General features: G+C 38.0%; 1 protein-coding gene across 1 annotated transcript in view; it reads left to right on the top strand.

The window, feature by feature from the left end:
- The window catches only part of DCDC1 (doublecortin domain containing 1), a 382673-nt gene that overhangs the window by 354383 nt on the left and 11530 nt on the right, over positions 1-16760 (top strand). Inside the window, exons 29-34 of the mRNA XM_065403326.1 lie at positions 191-361; positions 1032-1217; positions 2619-2822; positions 6632-6839; positions 15304-15456; positions 16585-16686. Of these exons, the coding sequence (XP_065259398.1) occupies positions 191-361; positions 1032-1217; positions 2619-2822; positions 6632-6839; positions 15304-15456; positions 16585-16686 (1024 nt within the window). The remainder of the gene's footprint in view (positions 1-190; positions 362-1031; positions 1218-2618; positions 2823-6631; positions 6840-15303; positions 15457-16584; positions 16687-16760) is intronic.

The following is a 16760-nucleotide window of genomic DNA, read 5'->3' as shown; positions in this document are numbered from 1 at the left end:
TGAGGCAAATACCTACTTTTACTTAAAGTGTCATGAGATGTTTACTGTCCACACGGAATAGACAGGACTTGAGAATTTAAAGTCTCATCTGAAAAACACACTTTTAAACAGCACAAGGCATTCATGCCAAATACTGAATAGCAGAATGCTATAGTGTAGGAATAGGATTTATCTTTTTATGTTTTGACAGAAATATAAAGAATACAGCAATGGGGCTGCCAATCAAAAGTGGCATTACATGGAAAATGCAGGAGTATTTAGTGCCTTTTACAGCACAGTACTGGATCAAGAAATCACAGCAGCAAATCATGCTTCTGTTTGCACATTCTCTGTGACCAGTAGAGAAAAAATAAACCAGCCAGTAAGTAATATATTTTTAAGGTATGTAAAGTTGACATAGGGAAGTTTAATCCACTATCAATGCAGACAACAGGCTGAGTAGAAAGTTTATGTGTATACCTATATATTTATATTTATCTGAAATGGACAGATGAAATATTTCACTTTTTCTTCGGGTGCTGTCCCTGTGGGTGCTCCACTTCAGGTGTCAGTGCATAATCTTCTCTTCCTGCTAGCAAAAAAAGTACTTTGTAAAGTAATATATTGAGCAGTCATGTCTGTAGAAGTTTCTGTTTCCTAAGTATGACATCATGGCTGTGAAACAGGTCATGGTTAAATGATGATAAAATCCCCAGTCAAATTTTATGTCACTTTAATACATAGATTTGTAATAAGTAAAAGTATATTGTCAGTTACTCACCTCTGATGTCACAGTTGCTCTGTTCCAACATCAGTTCCATTTTGCAATGTCCAGAGGTGAGGGCTGAAGATCCAAAGCCATTTGTGTCCTTGTCTTATTTCAAATGAACAACAACTATTCATGTATCCTAACTGGCAGCATCAGGAAGGTTAGCAAAGGTGGACTTGTGTTGAGGAAATCCTGAATGCTTATAGGAAGTAATTAGATAACTGTACTGTTGCACATCTGGACACTCTAAAGCATTGAAACCATTGTTTCCCCTTCTTTTTAGGGCTACTATTTTCTTTCACCCAGTGGAAAGCAGAAGTTCATGATATGCTTGGCTTGTGCAAGGGCCATAAGAGGAAAGAAAGAACTGAAAAAATTACCCACAGGTAGCATGTTCTTCTGTGCCTCTGGCTCTGAGGGAGCAAATAATTTCTCCTTGGGGCCTTTTAAGTGTGTTAATGTGATGAAGGTTTGTATTTTTTTAATTTGTCCTATTAGCTGTACTGTAGACTCAGGATTATAAAATAACCTGAAAATGTTCATAGTACATTGTTAGACTACTGCAGAACTTTGCTATCTTCACTTGAACAAATTGTAAACCTTCATATAGTCTTTCAGTTTTACTGTTCACTGATGAACAGACCAGGAAGGTTTTGGAGGTGTCAGTGGGGATGGGGCCAGTGTGGATATTATCATGGTACCCGTGGATTAATAGGGGACTGCCATATCCCCTCTCTTTGGACTCCAGCCCTGGAAAAGGGCTAGGACATTTACAATCAACCACTAGTTTTCTGAGATCAGGTTCTCAATGTTCCAGAGGCTGCACTTTTCAGGCCATTGATTGAATGCAGAGGAACAGTGGCCATGGCTACACTGGGGGAGGGGTTGGGAGTCTTCTGAAAGTCTGACCTGCTTCCTTCCTCTTCAAGTGTTCCTATGGGATACTAAAGGCCTCTGTCGGTATGTTCCCCACACCACTCATTTCAGTTCTGGGTAGTGAGTGAAAATTCTCACCAACACCATTGATCCTATGCTGAGAGGACATGACTGCCCATAATTCCACCTTCTCCAGAAGAAAGTGTGTTGAAGGGGAGTGGAGGGGGTCCTACTCACTCAGCAACATAGATACTCTAAAAGAACCTTGCATGTTACTGCTAATTAATGCATGTGTCATAGGTTGGTTATTGCTGCAGTACGTGGCATGTGACATGTATGCAGCGTCTCCACCACTGTCTCTCATTCTGGGAATGTACTAATTGCTGAGTTTAAAATCTGTATAAAATTATTGTTGTCTTTCTTGTTGAATGGAAGTCAAAAGAGTGGCAGATTTGTTATTAGGGATATAAATGTGGTAAATATTATTTTGTGCTATACCAAATTTTAGAATAGTTTTCCTGTTAGCATTAAAATGTATCTGTTAGGGGGCATATTTGTCTCTTGCCCTGCACATGTGGAACTCCTATAGATATTAGTATTAAGAGTAAATAATTAATGGGAGCTCTGCATTGAAGAAGGGGAGATATCTTTTGAAAGCTGTTTCATCTTTACCTAAACAGTTGTGTGTACAGATATGTTCAATGATCTTTAAAAGAAATACATAAATGTCTCATTAGCTTTCCTACAAAATTTGGTTTTAGCCATCTCTTGTCATCTTTAACAAATCATAGCTACCAGAAATCCCTGGAGATTTAGTGTGATCACCAAAGGTACATGCAGAGTAGATATTAGTATATTCCATATTTCAATAAATGTAGTGTTGACTGAATACATTTTAAATTAAATTGGTGAGCTTCATTAAAAGAAGTTCACTTCAGTATTGATTTAATAAAAGCAGCAGCCTGATTGGATCTGGTTCTTTCCTATCTTAAAGACTGATTTATCCACATTGGAAGCCAAAAATACCTTGAATTATTTAGAAGAAGTTCTAGCATCTTTGCGGACCGAAACCTCCATACAAACAATCTCAGAAAAGATCTCTGCAGCTATGAACCAGAAAGCAGTGAAAATAATTGCATACAGAAATGGAGCTGGCTACCGAAATGGTCAGTTAATCATTGCTAGCACATTCCCTATGGTAAGTATTAGTAACAATCATCCCCAGAGATCATTATAATGTCTAGAGTATTGGCAAAGACAAGCAGCCTTTATCAGTGACCAAGATGAACCCAAACCAGAATCTCAAAGCTAAATCTCCCTTCATCATGAATTGCTGAGGTGTTTGTTTTGAATTCACAAATTTTAGTCCTACCCTATGTGTTTGTTTCCCAGTCTGATCCAGGGCCTGTAGGAACCTATTCTCCAGATTCAGTTTTGATATGACCCAGTATGATAAAACATTTTCATGGCATAAATCTTGCAATAACACTTGAAATTATGATATTTCCACTATTTAGGCTGATAATTGCAGGAGAACATTTTAAGAGATTTTGCCATTGTCAGACATGAATTTAGCATTTGTTCAGCCCCCAACCCAAACTCTTCATCCTAGTTTAAACCTTCTAATCTGGACCCAAACACAGCCTCCTTCTTCTGTTTATAATCAGTGGTGATTCTTCTAAGAGAAATAGCATCTATGGGAATATAGACCTTATATAAAATGTAAACACTTTTTTTTTTTAAGTTTGGTTTAATCTTGTGAGATTTTAAAGTAAGTTTTCTCTATTCAGATGGAAATTTCTAAAGATAAATTATTTGACTTATAACCCAGTTCCAAAATAGAAAATTACTGTAAATTATCTTGTTTATGAGAAGAATGATGACACTGAGCACAAGATGTTCAAGCTTATTTTTAATATTGCTGATAGATTAATATTGTGACTGACTGTTGGAACTCTGGAAATTTTTACAGGATTTTGGGGTCAAACTTTCTGTAAATTGGTGACAGTCTCATTGCAAGACTTTTTCACACAGATAAGACCATGTCAGCTTCTGTGTTTTTGATATTTTGGGAATCAGAGGCTTATAGTCTCTGTGATGTGCAAAAGACCAAATATTTTAAAAATTTCTGGCTTAAGCAGGTCTTTTCCCAAAATTGATGCTAGCTAAGGAATAATTCAAACCTGACTGGACCAAATTGCATGGTGCCAAAGTAGGCCTTACACCTGATTTGACCAAAGGCCTTGGAGCAAGGCACTGGAAGATGGAGTAAGTAAAATTCACAAACTATAAGAATCAAGTGTGTGGCTGAGAAGGGTCAACAAACCACCTAAATGCCATTGAGGATCTGGGGCCTAGTCCTTCTAAAGGCCAGCAAAAGCTCAGTTGAGGGAGAGAACTGCAGAGAGTAGGTAGGCTCCTGCAGGAGTTCCTTGGTCAGGTAGGACCAGGAAGGGCTGAGAGAGGTGAAGGAAAAGCCTCTGGCAACTGTAGCCCATGTTGGACAGAGAAACTACTTTATTTTGTTATTTTGCCCGAGCTTCTGTTTTACCAGTAAATTGTGTCCTCAAGCAAGAGCCTGAAACAGACTTTAATGTGACATCAGTCTTCTGTGGACTGGTGAGAGAACCTATCCATTTAAAGTGTTTTCTGTGACCTGTGTCTACAAGTCCTAAGAGAATTGAAACTGTCACCAGATCAGAGTTGTTGAACTACTGCAGAAGTATTTTGTAAAGTCTATATTATATCTCAGTTGGGGGTGAGGGAAAGAGTTAGCTACCACATAAGAATTGAAATAAGGAAGAAGCTTTATAATTAGCTCAAATTGTGGGCTAGGCACTAGATAATGTAGTTCCAGTATTAAAACATTTACCCAGCTCCAAGTTATAGATACAGTTCTTCAGTTTATAACCAAAAGGACAACCGCCTCCTTAAATCCCTTCCTAGAACTTGTAATGATCAGGGATGGTCTAGACAGTATTTGGTCCTGCCATGAGGGCAGGGGACTGGACTCGATGACCTCTCGAGGTCCCTTCCAGTCCTAGAATCTATGAATCTATGATTGGCTATTTTTGTGTTAATTTGATAATTTAATTCCAATCACTATTGAGATTAATTTGTTGATTTATTGATTTGATTTTGTGTAATAGCTGTATTACTTTCTTAGTTTAGTTTAATATTAACAGCAGTTTAGCTTTGGTGAGATGTCTTCTTGGTTTTAATCTTTTTTGTTTAATAGTTTTAATAAAATTTATAAAAATACATTGAATTACATTTCTTTCAGTAATTAATGTAGGTCAAAAGCAACAGAGAGTCTTGTAGGTCAGGAACCTCTGAGGGACATGAGTGTATATCAGCCAGTCAGTTTAAAAGACTGATCAATTCCTCTAATTAGTCTTTGGTTCCCACTGTCTTTAGGCAAACAGATCTCATCTGACAAGACCATACCTTCCTAATATTCTGAGCTTGAAACGATAGAACATGGCTTCCATTATTTCTGCTAAAGATCAATCAGTAGTTACAATCCACCTATCAAGTTATTTTCTTTACTATAAGCCCTGCCAGTTTCGGCAGAAAGAGACTTCACCTGGAGTTAATATCTCTGCATGTCACTCCTGGGCAAGTAGGGGTTTCTTAGAAGGTGGACTAAGACTTTTTTGGGAAGCTTTATGCAGAAGGATGAATCATTCTGCACTCTAGAGTATGATGACTCCAACTTGGGTCACAGCCATTTGTATTCTAGGAGAAGGTGATTGGAGTACAGCCTACATTGGTGTTATTTTATCATATCTTTGACACCAGAACCCCATGTAAAATGCACTGATGGTGCCACATAAATTGCAACATAATTGTTCTTTTTGAAATTGCTGCATACAAGTGTGCTCCAGAATCTAAACTTTCATATAAGGAAAAATAATTTAAAATTCCAGCCCATATGGTTGTAGAGATAACCTTTAAAGTGTGAACTCATTGTAAACCAATGCAATAATGTCTGTCTGAATATGTAGGAAGCCTGAAACAATACCTCTGAGAAATGTGGATGTCAATATTGTTAACTATTTCAGTGCTGATCATTTTAACAGAAATACCAAGCTTATGTATTTCTCCATGCTTGTTAAATATAGTGGCAGATATTGGGCTGGGTTGGGGAAGAGCAGTGGGACATCTAGTTATCAGGGTTTGAGGTGGGAAATGAGAAAGTTAATTCCCCCTCCTAAATTTAAAGCTGTCTCCATCCTTGCTCAAAAGCCTCATCTGCTTCCTGGTTGCCAAAAAAACCCAAACCACCATTATGCCTTTGCCAAAACCCCAAACTACCCAGCTGTCCAAACCTCCAGCAGGGTCCCTGACAAATCTATAATACAAAATAAAATGATGTAGCACATTGAAAGTGGTAGGGGGCAAGAGGAGGGCAATATGAAATAAATAGTATTGAATCTGAACATAAATTAACAAGGGATTTTATTGTACTGCAGTAGGGTAGGTAATAAGGAGGGTTCAGGGTGGGGAGTGATACAGTTCTGGGGTTCTTGCCACATAATTTAGGGAGCTCTACCACATATTTACATCAAATGTGCTATGTAGGACATGAGACCTTGCTTAACATTTTATGTTATGACTGTAGATAACTTTTATTCTTTTGGCATACTGTGTATCTCAAATACATCTAAGGAAAATGATTAATTAGGGTTCTGTGAGGGCATTACGGAATGCTACAGGACTTGAATTTGGAGCTAGCTATTAAGAAACATGTAGGAGACTGATTTGCCAATATTATCTCATGACATAATATTTTGTTCTGCCAAATTCCATCTAAACTGAAAACATATTCAGCTATATTGGTCATTATATTCTATACATTTTATTATACGTTTCTAAAATTTTAATAGAAGGGCAAATTCAAATAGGTTGCTGGGTTTTTTCTTTAGATCATCCAACTTGGAAGGAAGAATTTCACCTCTGAATGATTAATCATTCCGTTGTTTTATTGTTGCTGGTTTTTTTAAGCTGCTTACCATGTGTACAAGACAACTTGAACTTACCAGGAAAGCCTGCAGACTATATACCAATGACGGAAACCTAATGCTTACCCTACCAGATATAGTCACATGGGCTGTAAATGAGTGTTTCAGACAAAGTGACTCAGAAGAAGACTACAAAGAGAGAACTGCAATCACTGACAATGCTGAAGGTGGGGCTGCACTGGATGTGGAAGGTAAAAGGTCAAAATCAAAAAGTTCTTAGTTAAATTAATATTGAACTACATGCAAGTTCAATATGAATTTGAATGGAGCTAACAGATTTTTTAAAAGCTGTAAAAAAGCCTCTGCTCATATGCTTCCAAGATTATCTGTGGAAATCCTTTACTTTGTTTTCCATTTTCTTAGAGAATAACAAACACTACTAGAGAAAAGATTAATGAGAGTACACTGTAGCTGGACAAATGTGTTATATTTATATTTTGCATGTTAGTTAGGAACTTTAGTCTCTCATTGATTTACTCTTGTGCAAATTAGGTAACACAATAACACAATGTTGGGCTGAACATGAATTACATTGCATGTAAATATTTAATTTTGAAATTATTTGTGAAAAGTTAAAGTACACACTCTTAGAAGGTCAGATTTCCAAACAGTCAGAAGCCTAAAGCAATCATATACCTAATTCGAGAGTTTAATTACTTTGACTGTATGTACAAATCATACTAGCTGCTGCCTAACTTGGCACTTGGGAACATTTTTAATGTATATACACAACTGAAGTAATTGTGCAGGCGAATTAGGTGCTGTTGTTCCATATGACCCTGATTTGAAAATCAGATTTATTGTGTTAATCTTGCATTAAATAAGTGCCAGATTATTGCAAAATCAGTTACTGATGACTGTTTATATGCAGGATGATATAAATTTCATACCAGGTTTTGAGCTATTTTACATAAACTGATGTTAGCTGGCAATCATGGTTTATCTTTGGGTTTGCTGTTATATATAAATGCATAAAGATTGATTTCTTTAATGTTATCAAAATTAAATGAGAATTGAGATTATGGATGCATTTTTAATTTATTATTCTATCAAGTGAGTTAGTAAAGTTTTTTGAACAGATTCATCAAAAGAGTTAAACTGCTTTTTAACAATAAGTGAATTTGCAGTTTGTTAGACAGTGGCTCTATTTTTGAATTGCATTAATTACTAGAGATGGACCTCAGCCATGAAATTCAGGTTCACAATTTTTAACATCCCAAAGTCTGGAGACATTCAGTTCCTGGACTTTTGTTTGGGCGTATTTTCCTATAAATACTAGATGTCTTCACTTATAAAGTCTCCAATTCAGCAAAGAATTTAAGCATGTGCTTAAATTTTTAAGACTTCAGTGAGCATTAAGCATGTGCTTAAGTGCTTACCTGAATAGAGATGGACTTGCTGACTTAAAGTTGAACAAATGCTTAAATACTTTATTAAACTGGGAAAGTATATTACTTATTGAACAATTCAGTATTCATAAATATCAGTTTTCTACACACAAAAATCCAATTATCATTGGAAATATCTAAATTAACATATGCTTATTGCTTTACTATGTGCAATGAATAATAGCCTACTAACCTTATGTATCACACTCTTAGGGCTGGCAAGACATAACCACTTTGCTTTGTTCTGTGACTGGTGATGCTCAAATTACTCATATAACAATACTCTTGATTGGACAAGAATCACTGGCTGGAGAACAGATTGATCTGCAGCACAGAATCATAAAAATGTAGGACTGGAAGGGACCTTGATAGGTCATCTAGTCCTGTTCCCTGCACTGAACCAGGACTAAGTATTATCTAGACCATTCCTGACAGGTGTTTGTCTATGTTGTTATTGAAAATCTCCAGTGATGGAGATTTCACAACCCCTCCCCCCCTAAGTAATTTGTTCCAGTGCTTAACTATTCTTACAGTTATGAAGTTTTTCCTAAAGTCTAACCTAAATCTACCTTGCTGCAATTTAAGCCCATTAATTCTTGTCCTGTCCTCAATGGCTAAGGAGAACAATTTATCATCCTCCTCTTTATAACAACCTTTATGCACATAAAGACTGTTATGTCCCCGCTCAGTCTTCTCTTTTACAGACTAAACAAGGCCAGTTTTTTAGTCTTTCCTCATAGGTCATGTTTTCTAGACCTTTAATCACTTTTGTTGCTGTCCTCTGGACTTTCTCCAATTTGTACACATCTTTCCTGAAGTGCAGTGTCCAGAACTGGGCAGAATATGCTAGATGAGGCCTTATCAGTGCTGAGTAAAGTGGAAGAATTACTTCTTGTGTCTTACTTACAATGCTCCTGCTAATACATCCCAGAATGATGTTCATGCTTTTTACAACAGTATTATGTTACATACTTTACTCAGATTATGTTAAACTGCCTCCTCTGATGGTACCATGTATTCTTAGAGACTCAGATCTGTTTTTTTGTGTCCACTGTCATAGCTTGTCACTCCAAAACTGCAGCCAAGACCTCGTGTTGTCACTTATCTCAAATAGTTCCTGAGGGGTACAGGATGTTGACACGGTGTTCTGCATCAGGCAGTGTTCAAGTGTTTGTCTAGTGTTTCACATTTGGGCTCATTTTTCCAGTTTCCAGTTAGCCATATTGTCACCAGTCTTTGCCACCCCAACTCTCTCTTGATTTGGAATATTGAAGTATTTTCATTCGAGGTCAGCACCTCAGGGTGTTGTTCTGAAGGAATCAGGTTCTTCAGGAACATCGGCATTTCCCGCCATTTTGTCATGAGGTAGTATAGTGATACAGTGGGCGTTGGTTTCAAAGTCCCTGTGATGATCCTACAGGGTTGATTGAGTTCAGTATCTATTTTGTGTGCATAGTGTGAATGACCATAATGGAGCACAGTACTCCACAGTTGAGTAACAGAGTGTCTTTGGGTCAGCTCCCCATTTTGTATTGGCCAGTTTCTGGTATACACAGTTCCTGGAGTTCACTTTTTTTTTCAGTTTCTCGATGTGCTCTTTGAATGTTAGTGTTCAGTCTAATGTGACCCTAAGATACACCAGATATTCAAAATATTCTAGGATAGTACCATCCCCCGGAGTTTTTGCTTAGCCTGATGGTGCTTGGCCAGGTGGAAGTTGTGCACTTGTGTCTTGCTAGAGTTGGCATTCAGAAACCATGTGCAATAGTATTCTCCAGGCACACTCAGAGACCCAGTTAGAGTGTGCTGAATGTTATCAAATCTTTCCAATTGGGTGGTGATGCAAAGATCATCGGCATGAATGAATCTTCAGATGTCGAGGAATTCTGATTGGTCAATTGTGCTGATGATGAATTCTGTTTGATAACAAACCAAAGCAGTGTGGACTGATGCACATTCATTTTCATCATCTGATCCAGATGCCACCAACAGTGTTGATTTTCTTTTCTGGTAGTTTGGGTTCTGTCATTTCTGCATTGGAGTGTTGCTCTTTTAAGACTTCTGACAGCATGTTCCACATCTCATCCCTCTCAGATTTTGGAAGGCACTTTAAATTCTTAAATCTTCGGTCAAGTGCTATAGCTATCTTTAGAAATCTCAGTGGTACCTTCTTTGCATTTTGTCAAAACTGCAGTGAAAGTGTTTTAAATCCAGCAACATATGCTGGGTCATCATCCAAGACTGCCATAACACGAAATATATGGCAGAATACGGGTAAAACCATGGAGTAGGAGACATACAATTCTCTCCAAGGAGTTCAGTCACAAATTTAAATAACACATTATTTTTTAACGAGCATCATCTGCATGGAAGCACGTCCTCTGGAATGATGGTCGAAGCATGAAGGGGCATACAAATGTTTAGCATATCTGGCACATAAATATCATGCAACGCCAACTACAACAGTGCCATGTGAATGCCTGTTCTCACTTTCAGGTGACATTGTATATAAGAATTGGGCAGCATTATCTCCTGTAAATGTAAACAAGCTTGCTTGTCTTAGCGACTGGTTGAACAAGAAGTAGGACTGAGTGGACTTGTAGGCTCTAAAGTTTTGTATTGTTTTGTTTCTGAGTGCAGTTATGTAAAAAAAAATCTACATTTGTAAGTTGCACTTTCATGATAGAGATTGCACTATAGTAACTCCTCGCTTAACGTTGTAGTTATGTTCCTGAAAAATGCTACTTTAAGTAAAACGATGTTAAGCGAATCCAATTTCCCCATAAGAATTAATGTAAATGGGAGGGGGGGAGGGTTAGGTTCCAGGAAAAATTTTTTCGCCAAACAAAAGACTATATTTTATATATATATATATATATATATATACATATATATATATATATATATATACACACACCCTGACATTAGCACCCCTCTTCCCCCGTGCCCCCCTACACAGCAAGCAGTATGCTCCCGGGAGCAGCTTCAAGGCAGTGGGCAGGAGCAGGCAGTGCGGGGAGGGACAGCTGAACTGCCTGGCAATTGATAGCTTGCTGGGCGGCTGCCGCACAGGGAACTTAGGGGAGCTGATAGGGGGGCTGCCGGTCCACCCTGGTTCCAACCCCCCCCCCCATGCTAGCTCCAACGGGCTGTTCTTTCTGCAAGCAGTGGACATAGCAGGCGGCTGCCAAACAACGTTATAAGGGAGCATTGCGCAACTTTAAACGAGCATGTTCTCTAATTGATCAGCAACGTAACAATGAAACAACGTTAACCGGGATGACTTAAGTGAGGAGTTACTGTATAGTACTTGTATGAGGTGAATTGAAAAATACTATTTCTTTTGTTTATCTTTTTACAGTGCAAATGTTTGTAATCAAAAATAAAGTGAGCACTGTATACTTTGTATACTATGTTGTAATTGAAATCAAAATATTTGAAAATGTAGAAAAACATCCAAAAATATTTATAATAAATATAAATTGGTATTCTATTATTAATAGTGCAATTAAAACTGCAATTAATTGCGACTAATTGTTTTAATCTAGTTAATTTGTTTTGCTTGAGTTAACTGCAGTTAATTGACAGCCCTAATTACCATTACTATTTATTATAAGGTATATATTACTTCCAAGGGTAGGAATTTCAAAAGTGCCTAAACGTCTAAGAATCATGAATCCTATAAGAGTTGTGCTCGTAAGTTGCTCAAGCACTTCTGAAAATTCCACCCCAAAAAGCTTAGTAGGCCCTTTCTCAGTTACATAAAAAGGTAGATCCCTGCTCCAAAGAACTGGCCCTGAGTCTGCAATGAACTCTACATGGGCCTAAATAATCAAGGTACAAACAGAAAGAGATGGGGGAGAGGACAACAACTTGAGATTTAAGGAGCAGATTTTTTCAAAGGCACAAAAGGGGGGTAGGCATCCAACTCCTATTGAAGTTCCATGAGAGTTGAGCCACCTAACTTCCCTTTGTACCTTTGAAAATCTCCGCCTACAAGTTAATTATTTAGCTCTGTATGTAACTTCTGCATTATACTTATGTAGTTCCAGGCCTACTTTACTGCTTTCACCCTTTCCTAATTTCTTATTCTTGACCAATAACCTTCCTTTCTGTCTCCATCCCCATGCAAGCCCTCACCTTGCCCAGATGTTGTGACTATAACTTCCCCCTTCACACTTTCCCACAGACAATCAATACCACCCTCCCTTCTCTCTTAAATAAAGCTAAAGTTCAATGAAAGCCGATAATAAAGAGTTGATTATATGCAGTGGTGAAAGTAAGTCAGGACACTTACTGGTACGGGCCGGGGGGGGAGGGGGGGGGAGACTCGGGCAGAAGGGGCCAGCATCCCCCAACCAGCCCTTCCAGGCCCCGTGGCCCGTGTTGCCCAGGACTCCTGTGTTGATTTAAAGGGCCCGGGGCTCCGGATGCTGGCAGCAGCGTCCAGAGCCCCAGGCCCTTTTAAATCGGCCCCAGGGCAACTGCTCCCTTTGCCCCCCTCCACCCGTCGGAGGCTGTGGGGAGGGGACAAAGGGGCAGGGACATTAAAGTGCTGCAGGGTCCTTTGCCTCGCCAGCGCTTTAACGTTGCTGCACCCCCCACCCCCCGCTGACCACGGGAGGAGGCGCAGAAACGTTAAAGCACTGCCGCGGCAAAGGACCGTCCTTAAAGCGCTGCGGTGGCTTTAATGTCCCTGCCCCTTTTGCCTCCCGTGTTGGTGGCTCTGCCGATATGGACCCTACCAGCAAACTTGATAAGAAACTTGATAAGAAATGGAAGTATGCCTAATACAAAGTCAGCTGCTTTTATTGAGAGGCCTCATATGTGCTAGCATGCTGCTTGCAGAATTAATAGATGGGAAAGAAATAGGATGAGCCCCTTTCACAAAGATACTGTGTTCGAATAGCAAATCATACAGCAAAAATAAATACATAAATGAGGGAAAACTAGACAAGGGAAAGCAACACCAAATGCAAATCACTAGATAGAAAACATGAAAAAATATTTGTTTTTAAATTATATACTAATCAAAAATACTCTAGTGAATATAAAGTTACAGTGATCTGCTGTTCAAAATAAATATAAAAATGAGCTAAAAACAGTTCAGTGCTGCACTAAACAAAAGTGACTGTGGGTACAATTTTCAAAAATATTTATGTTAAGAAGTTATGTTCTTCCTGTGGGATAAACAAGCAGTATTGTATTTTCACAACATATTCATTCTTGTTATTGGTGTTGGAAAACTACCACTACCTGTGAATAACAAGGCTGTAAATACATAAAGGGGCTTTTGTTATATCATACAGTAAGACGTATTATGGTGTTGTGGTGTCCTGTAGACTTCCAGATGCAATTGCTTGTGTTGGCCTTAATGGACTGGGACCTGGTCGTGAGAGACACTCTGCCACCTGTGCCTTGTTGCAGCAGCAAAAATATAAGATCATGCTCTCATTTCCTAGGATTCTCACTCTACAGCTGCTAGCAGAGCTTTCTCAGCTGAGTCTTAGGGATTCATTCTCCACAGTAGTCCACCACACCTGGAGTTTGGTGAGCTTCAGGCTTCATCATAAATTTCTTTTTGTTTGTTTTTTTGCCTTGCCTTTGAGCATTATTTTAGTTTAATTGTATTGAGCCATTAATTTGGATCATTATATATTTAGCACTTGGTCTCTGCCACGGGTAAGTCACAGAAGCAGTAGTCTTCGAATCATAGAACCATAGGGTTAGAAGGGACTGTTAAGGTCATCTAGTCTAACCCCCTGCTAAGATGCAGGATTTGTTGTGTCTAAACCATCCAAGACACCAGCCTCCTTTTGAAAACCTCCTGTGTGCTGCAAATGTAGAGCTCAAAAGCTTGTCTCTTTCACCAACAGAAGTTGGTCCAATAAAAGTTATTACCTCACCCGCCTTGTCTTGCTCATATACTGGGATCAGCACGGTGACAACACTGCAAACAACTTTTTAAAATCCATCTGCTATCTCTCGTCTAATACATATATTTGTAAGCTCTTTGGGGCAGGGAGCATCTGTTTTTTTTTGTCTTGTGTTTGTACAGTGCTTAGCACAAAGGCATGCTGGTCCATGATTAGGACTCCTAGGTGCTATGGTAATACAAATAATAAATAGATAATGAATCACATAATTACATAACCCCAGAGAGCCCAGCAGACTCTCACTGCAGTGTATACGCAGTTTGGCCTTTTGTACAGTTTGTAGTTTTTAAGATGAAGGCGCCCAATTAATCATGAGACTGATCATGTGAACTTTTGAGGGCCAATTTTCAATTGATTCAAACTTTGAAACTAAGTAACTGATTTTCTGGAAACTTCTTCAGAAAATTCTAGGTTTTCTCAGATTGCATGCTGAAACTTGGAGCAAAGATACTGTGTTTTTCATCTCAAACTAACAGGCTGAACTACCACTGCAAGTGCAAAACAGAACGCAACCTTAATTACAACATCACAATGGGTCTGCCATAATATTCAAGTAGAGTATATTTAAACTAGTGGTGAACAATTCCTAAGAGTTTTCTAAAGCAATGGGAGAAACCCCAAAGGTTCTTATCTGCTTGTACTTAACCTATCCTTGTGAGACCTTCATTTGCACACTTGCTTTGTCCTCAAATAGCAGTGCTTCAGATTTGATCACTTTTGCTCCCTTTCCTATATATAAAATGCCCTTTATAATCACCACTTTCCCCCATCCTGTTGTTCTTTCTATTATGTGTCACTCTTCTATATTACCACTGTGCCACATTCCTGTGTGCTGCAAATATTATCTATTTAAGCTTTTGTTAGTTGTTATAAGTAATGAACAGTTTATCTTAATATGTTCATAACTCTGAGCAAAATGTTATGGTTGTTCTTTCAAAAGTTTACAGCTGAACATTTGACTTAAACAGCTTTGAAAATTTACTATGCAGAAGAAAAATGCTTCTTTTAACCATCTTAATTTAAATAAAACAAACAAAGTTTCCTTACCTTGTCAAATCTTTTTTTAAACTTTCCATTTTTCTTAGTAGTTTACATTTAACACAATACTGTGCTGTACAATATTTGTTCTGTTTGTCTGTTTTTTGTTTGTTTTTTGTCTCTGCTGCCTGACTGCATACTTACAGTTCAAAATGAGGTGTGTGGTTGACCGGTCAATTCGTAACTCTGGTGTTCATAACTCTGAGGTTCTACTGTAATAAGATGAGAAAAAACTCTTTAGGGTAAAGTGAAATAAAGATAAACTTTGTAATTGTTTCTTTCCAAATACAAAGATAAGTACATGGAGAAAGTGAAGATAAAGTCAGAATTATCCTTGATGACTCCAGACAGTTTGAACATGATAGATGATTCTTTGCTCACCATCATCCTCAGAAATCCTATCGAGATCTGGGTTTCCTGTGGAGAACCTTTTCTACCTTTGGATGGTATGAGTTTACTGGGTTTCTTTCCCCCTTCACACAAGTGAGATACTTAGGGCTTATCCACATTGAGACTTAGTGCATAGCAAGCCAGGATGTAAATCTACAGTGCACTAGCCTGCAGTGCTGTAAGTCACCTCGTGGACCCTACAACTGCACTCTAAAAATTCCATGATGTGCTTTGACCTATTGCTATTTCAAACAACAGCTGTAGGTCAAACCCACTATGGAACTTTAAGAGTGCGTAGCAAGGTCCACAGAGCTAGTTAGTGTGTGGCAAGCTAGGGTTCTGTAGAGTTACATCCTTGTTTGTCATGCACTAAGTCTCCATGTGGGCAAGCCCTTCAAAAGAGAATGAAAATCTCAGAGCAAATTCTAAAACACTTTATTTTAGTGAGGAATAAAAATTAAATATCTTATCTGGGAAAAAAGTTATGCTGCTACAACTACATCACACACACACACACACACATATATATATATTTCATTTGCACTCCTCACTTGAGTAAAGTTAATCACATACATAAGTCTTTGCACAATTGGACACCTAAAAAGAAAGGTATGGCTAGTATATATTACATGTATTATCCAGAAGCTTAAAATCAACCTCCAAATTATACCCATTATGTCAATAAAATTCAAAGTAGATAGTAAGACGTATGGACTGTTGAGCAATGATTCAAGCATAGTGCTAGTTATTTGTTTCACAATGAGGACTAATTGTCTGAACATTGTCATTTGTAAGAATAAAGCTCTTCTATCAGCAGGAGCATGTTTAAAAAAATGTTAAACCAATCTTCTACCGCTATACTAAGCATGCAATACTGGAAAAGTAAATGTAGTACAGTACTGTACATGTTAAATCAATATGTCTTTGTGTCTTGCTCTGCAGAGACATTCCTTAAGCTTCATATGCTTTCAGAGAGGTGGGGTTTTTTTTTGAGGACACTTACATTTTAATTACTTGTCTGTAATTGGATCTGTTTAACTCGCTAATACTCTCAAGTTCTTTAAAAACTATTTGCTAAAAGAGATCCAATTATACTAATCAGTCAGCCAAAAAAAAACCTATTAATGCAAACCACTACAAAGAAAAATAACCAGTAGAAATATTATATATTTCTTTTATTACAGCTTTGCAAAAGGCAGCAAGGCAAGAGAAACAAAACTGGTTAGAGAAGGACAAAATTTTGGCTGATCTAGATGCTATGAAGCACAAAATGAGACAGCTGCAAGGTTGGTATCAGTATGCATTTAATTTGGAACTGTTGTGATATTTATGATAACTAAACTTTGGTTTCCAAAGTGGC

This window comes from Emys orbicularis, chromosome 4 (genome assembly GCF_028017835.1).
Source record: "Emys orbicularis isolate rEmyOrb1 chromosome 4, rEmyOrb1.hap1, whole genome shotgun sequence".
NCBI classification, from domain to species: Eukaryota; Metazoa; Chordata; order Testudines; family Emydidae; genus Emys; species Emys orbicularis.
This window is presented reverse-complemented; position numbering and strand designations above follow the sequence as displayed.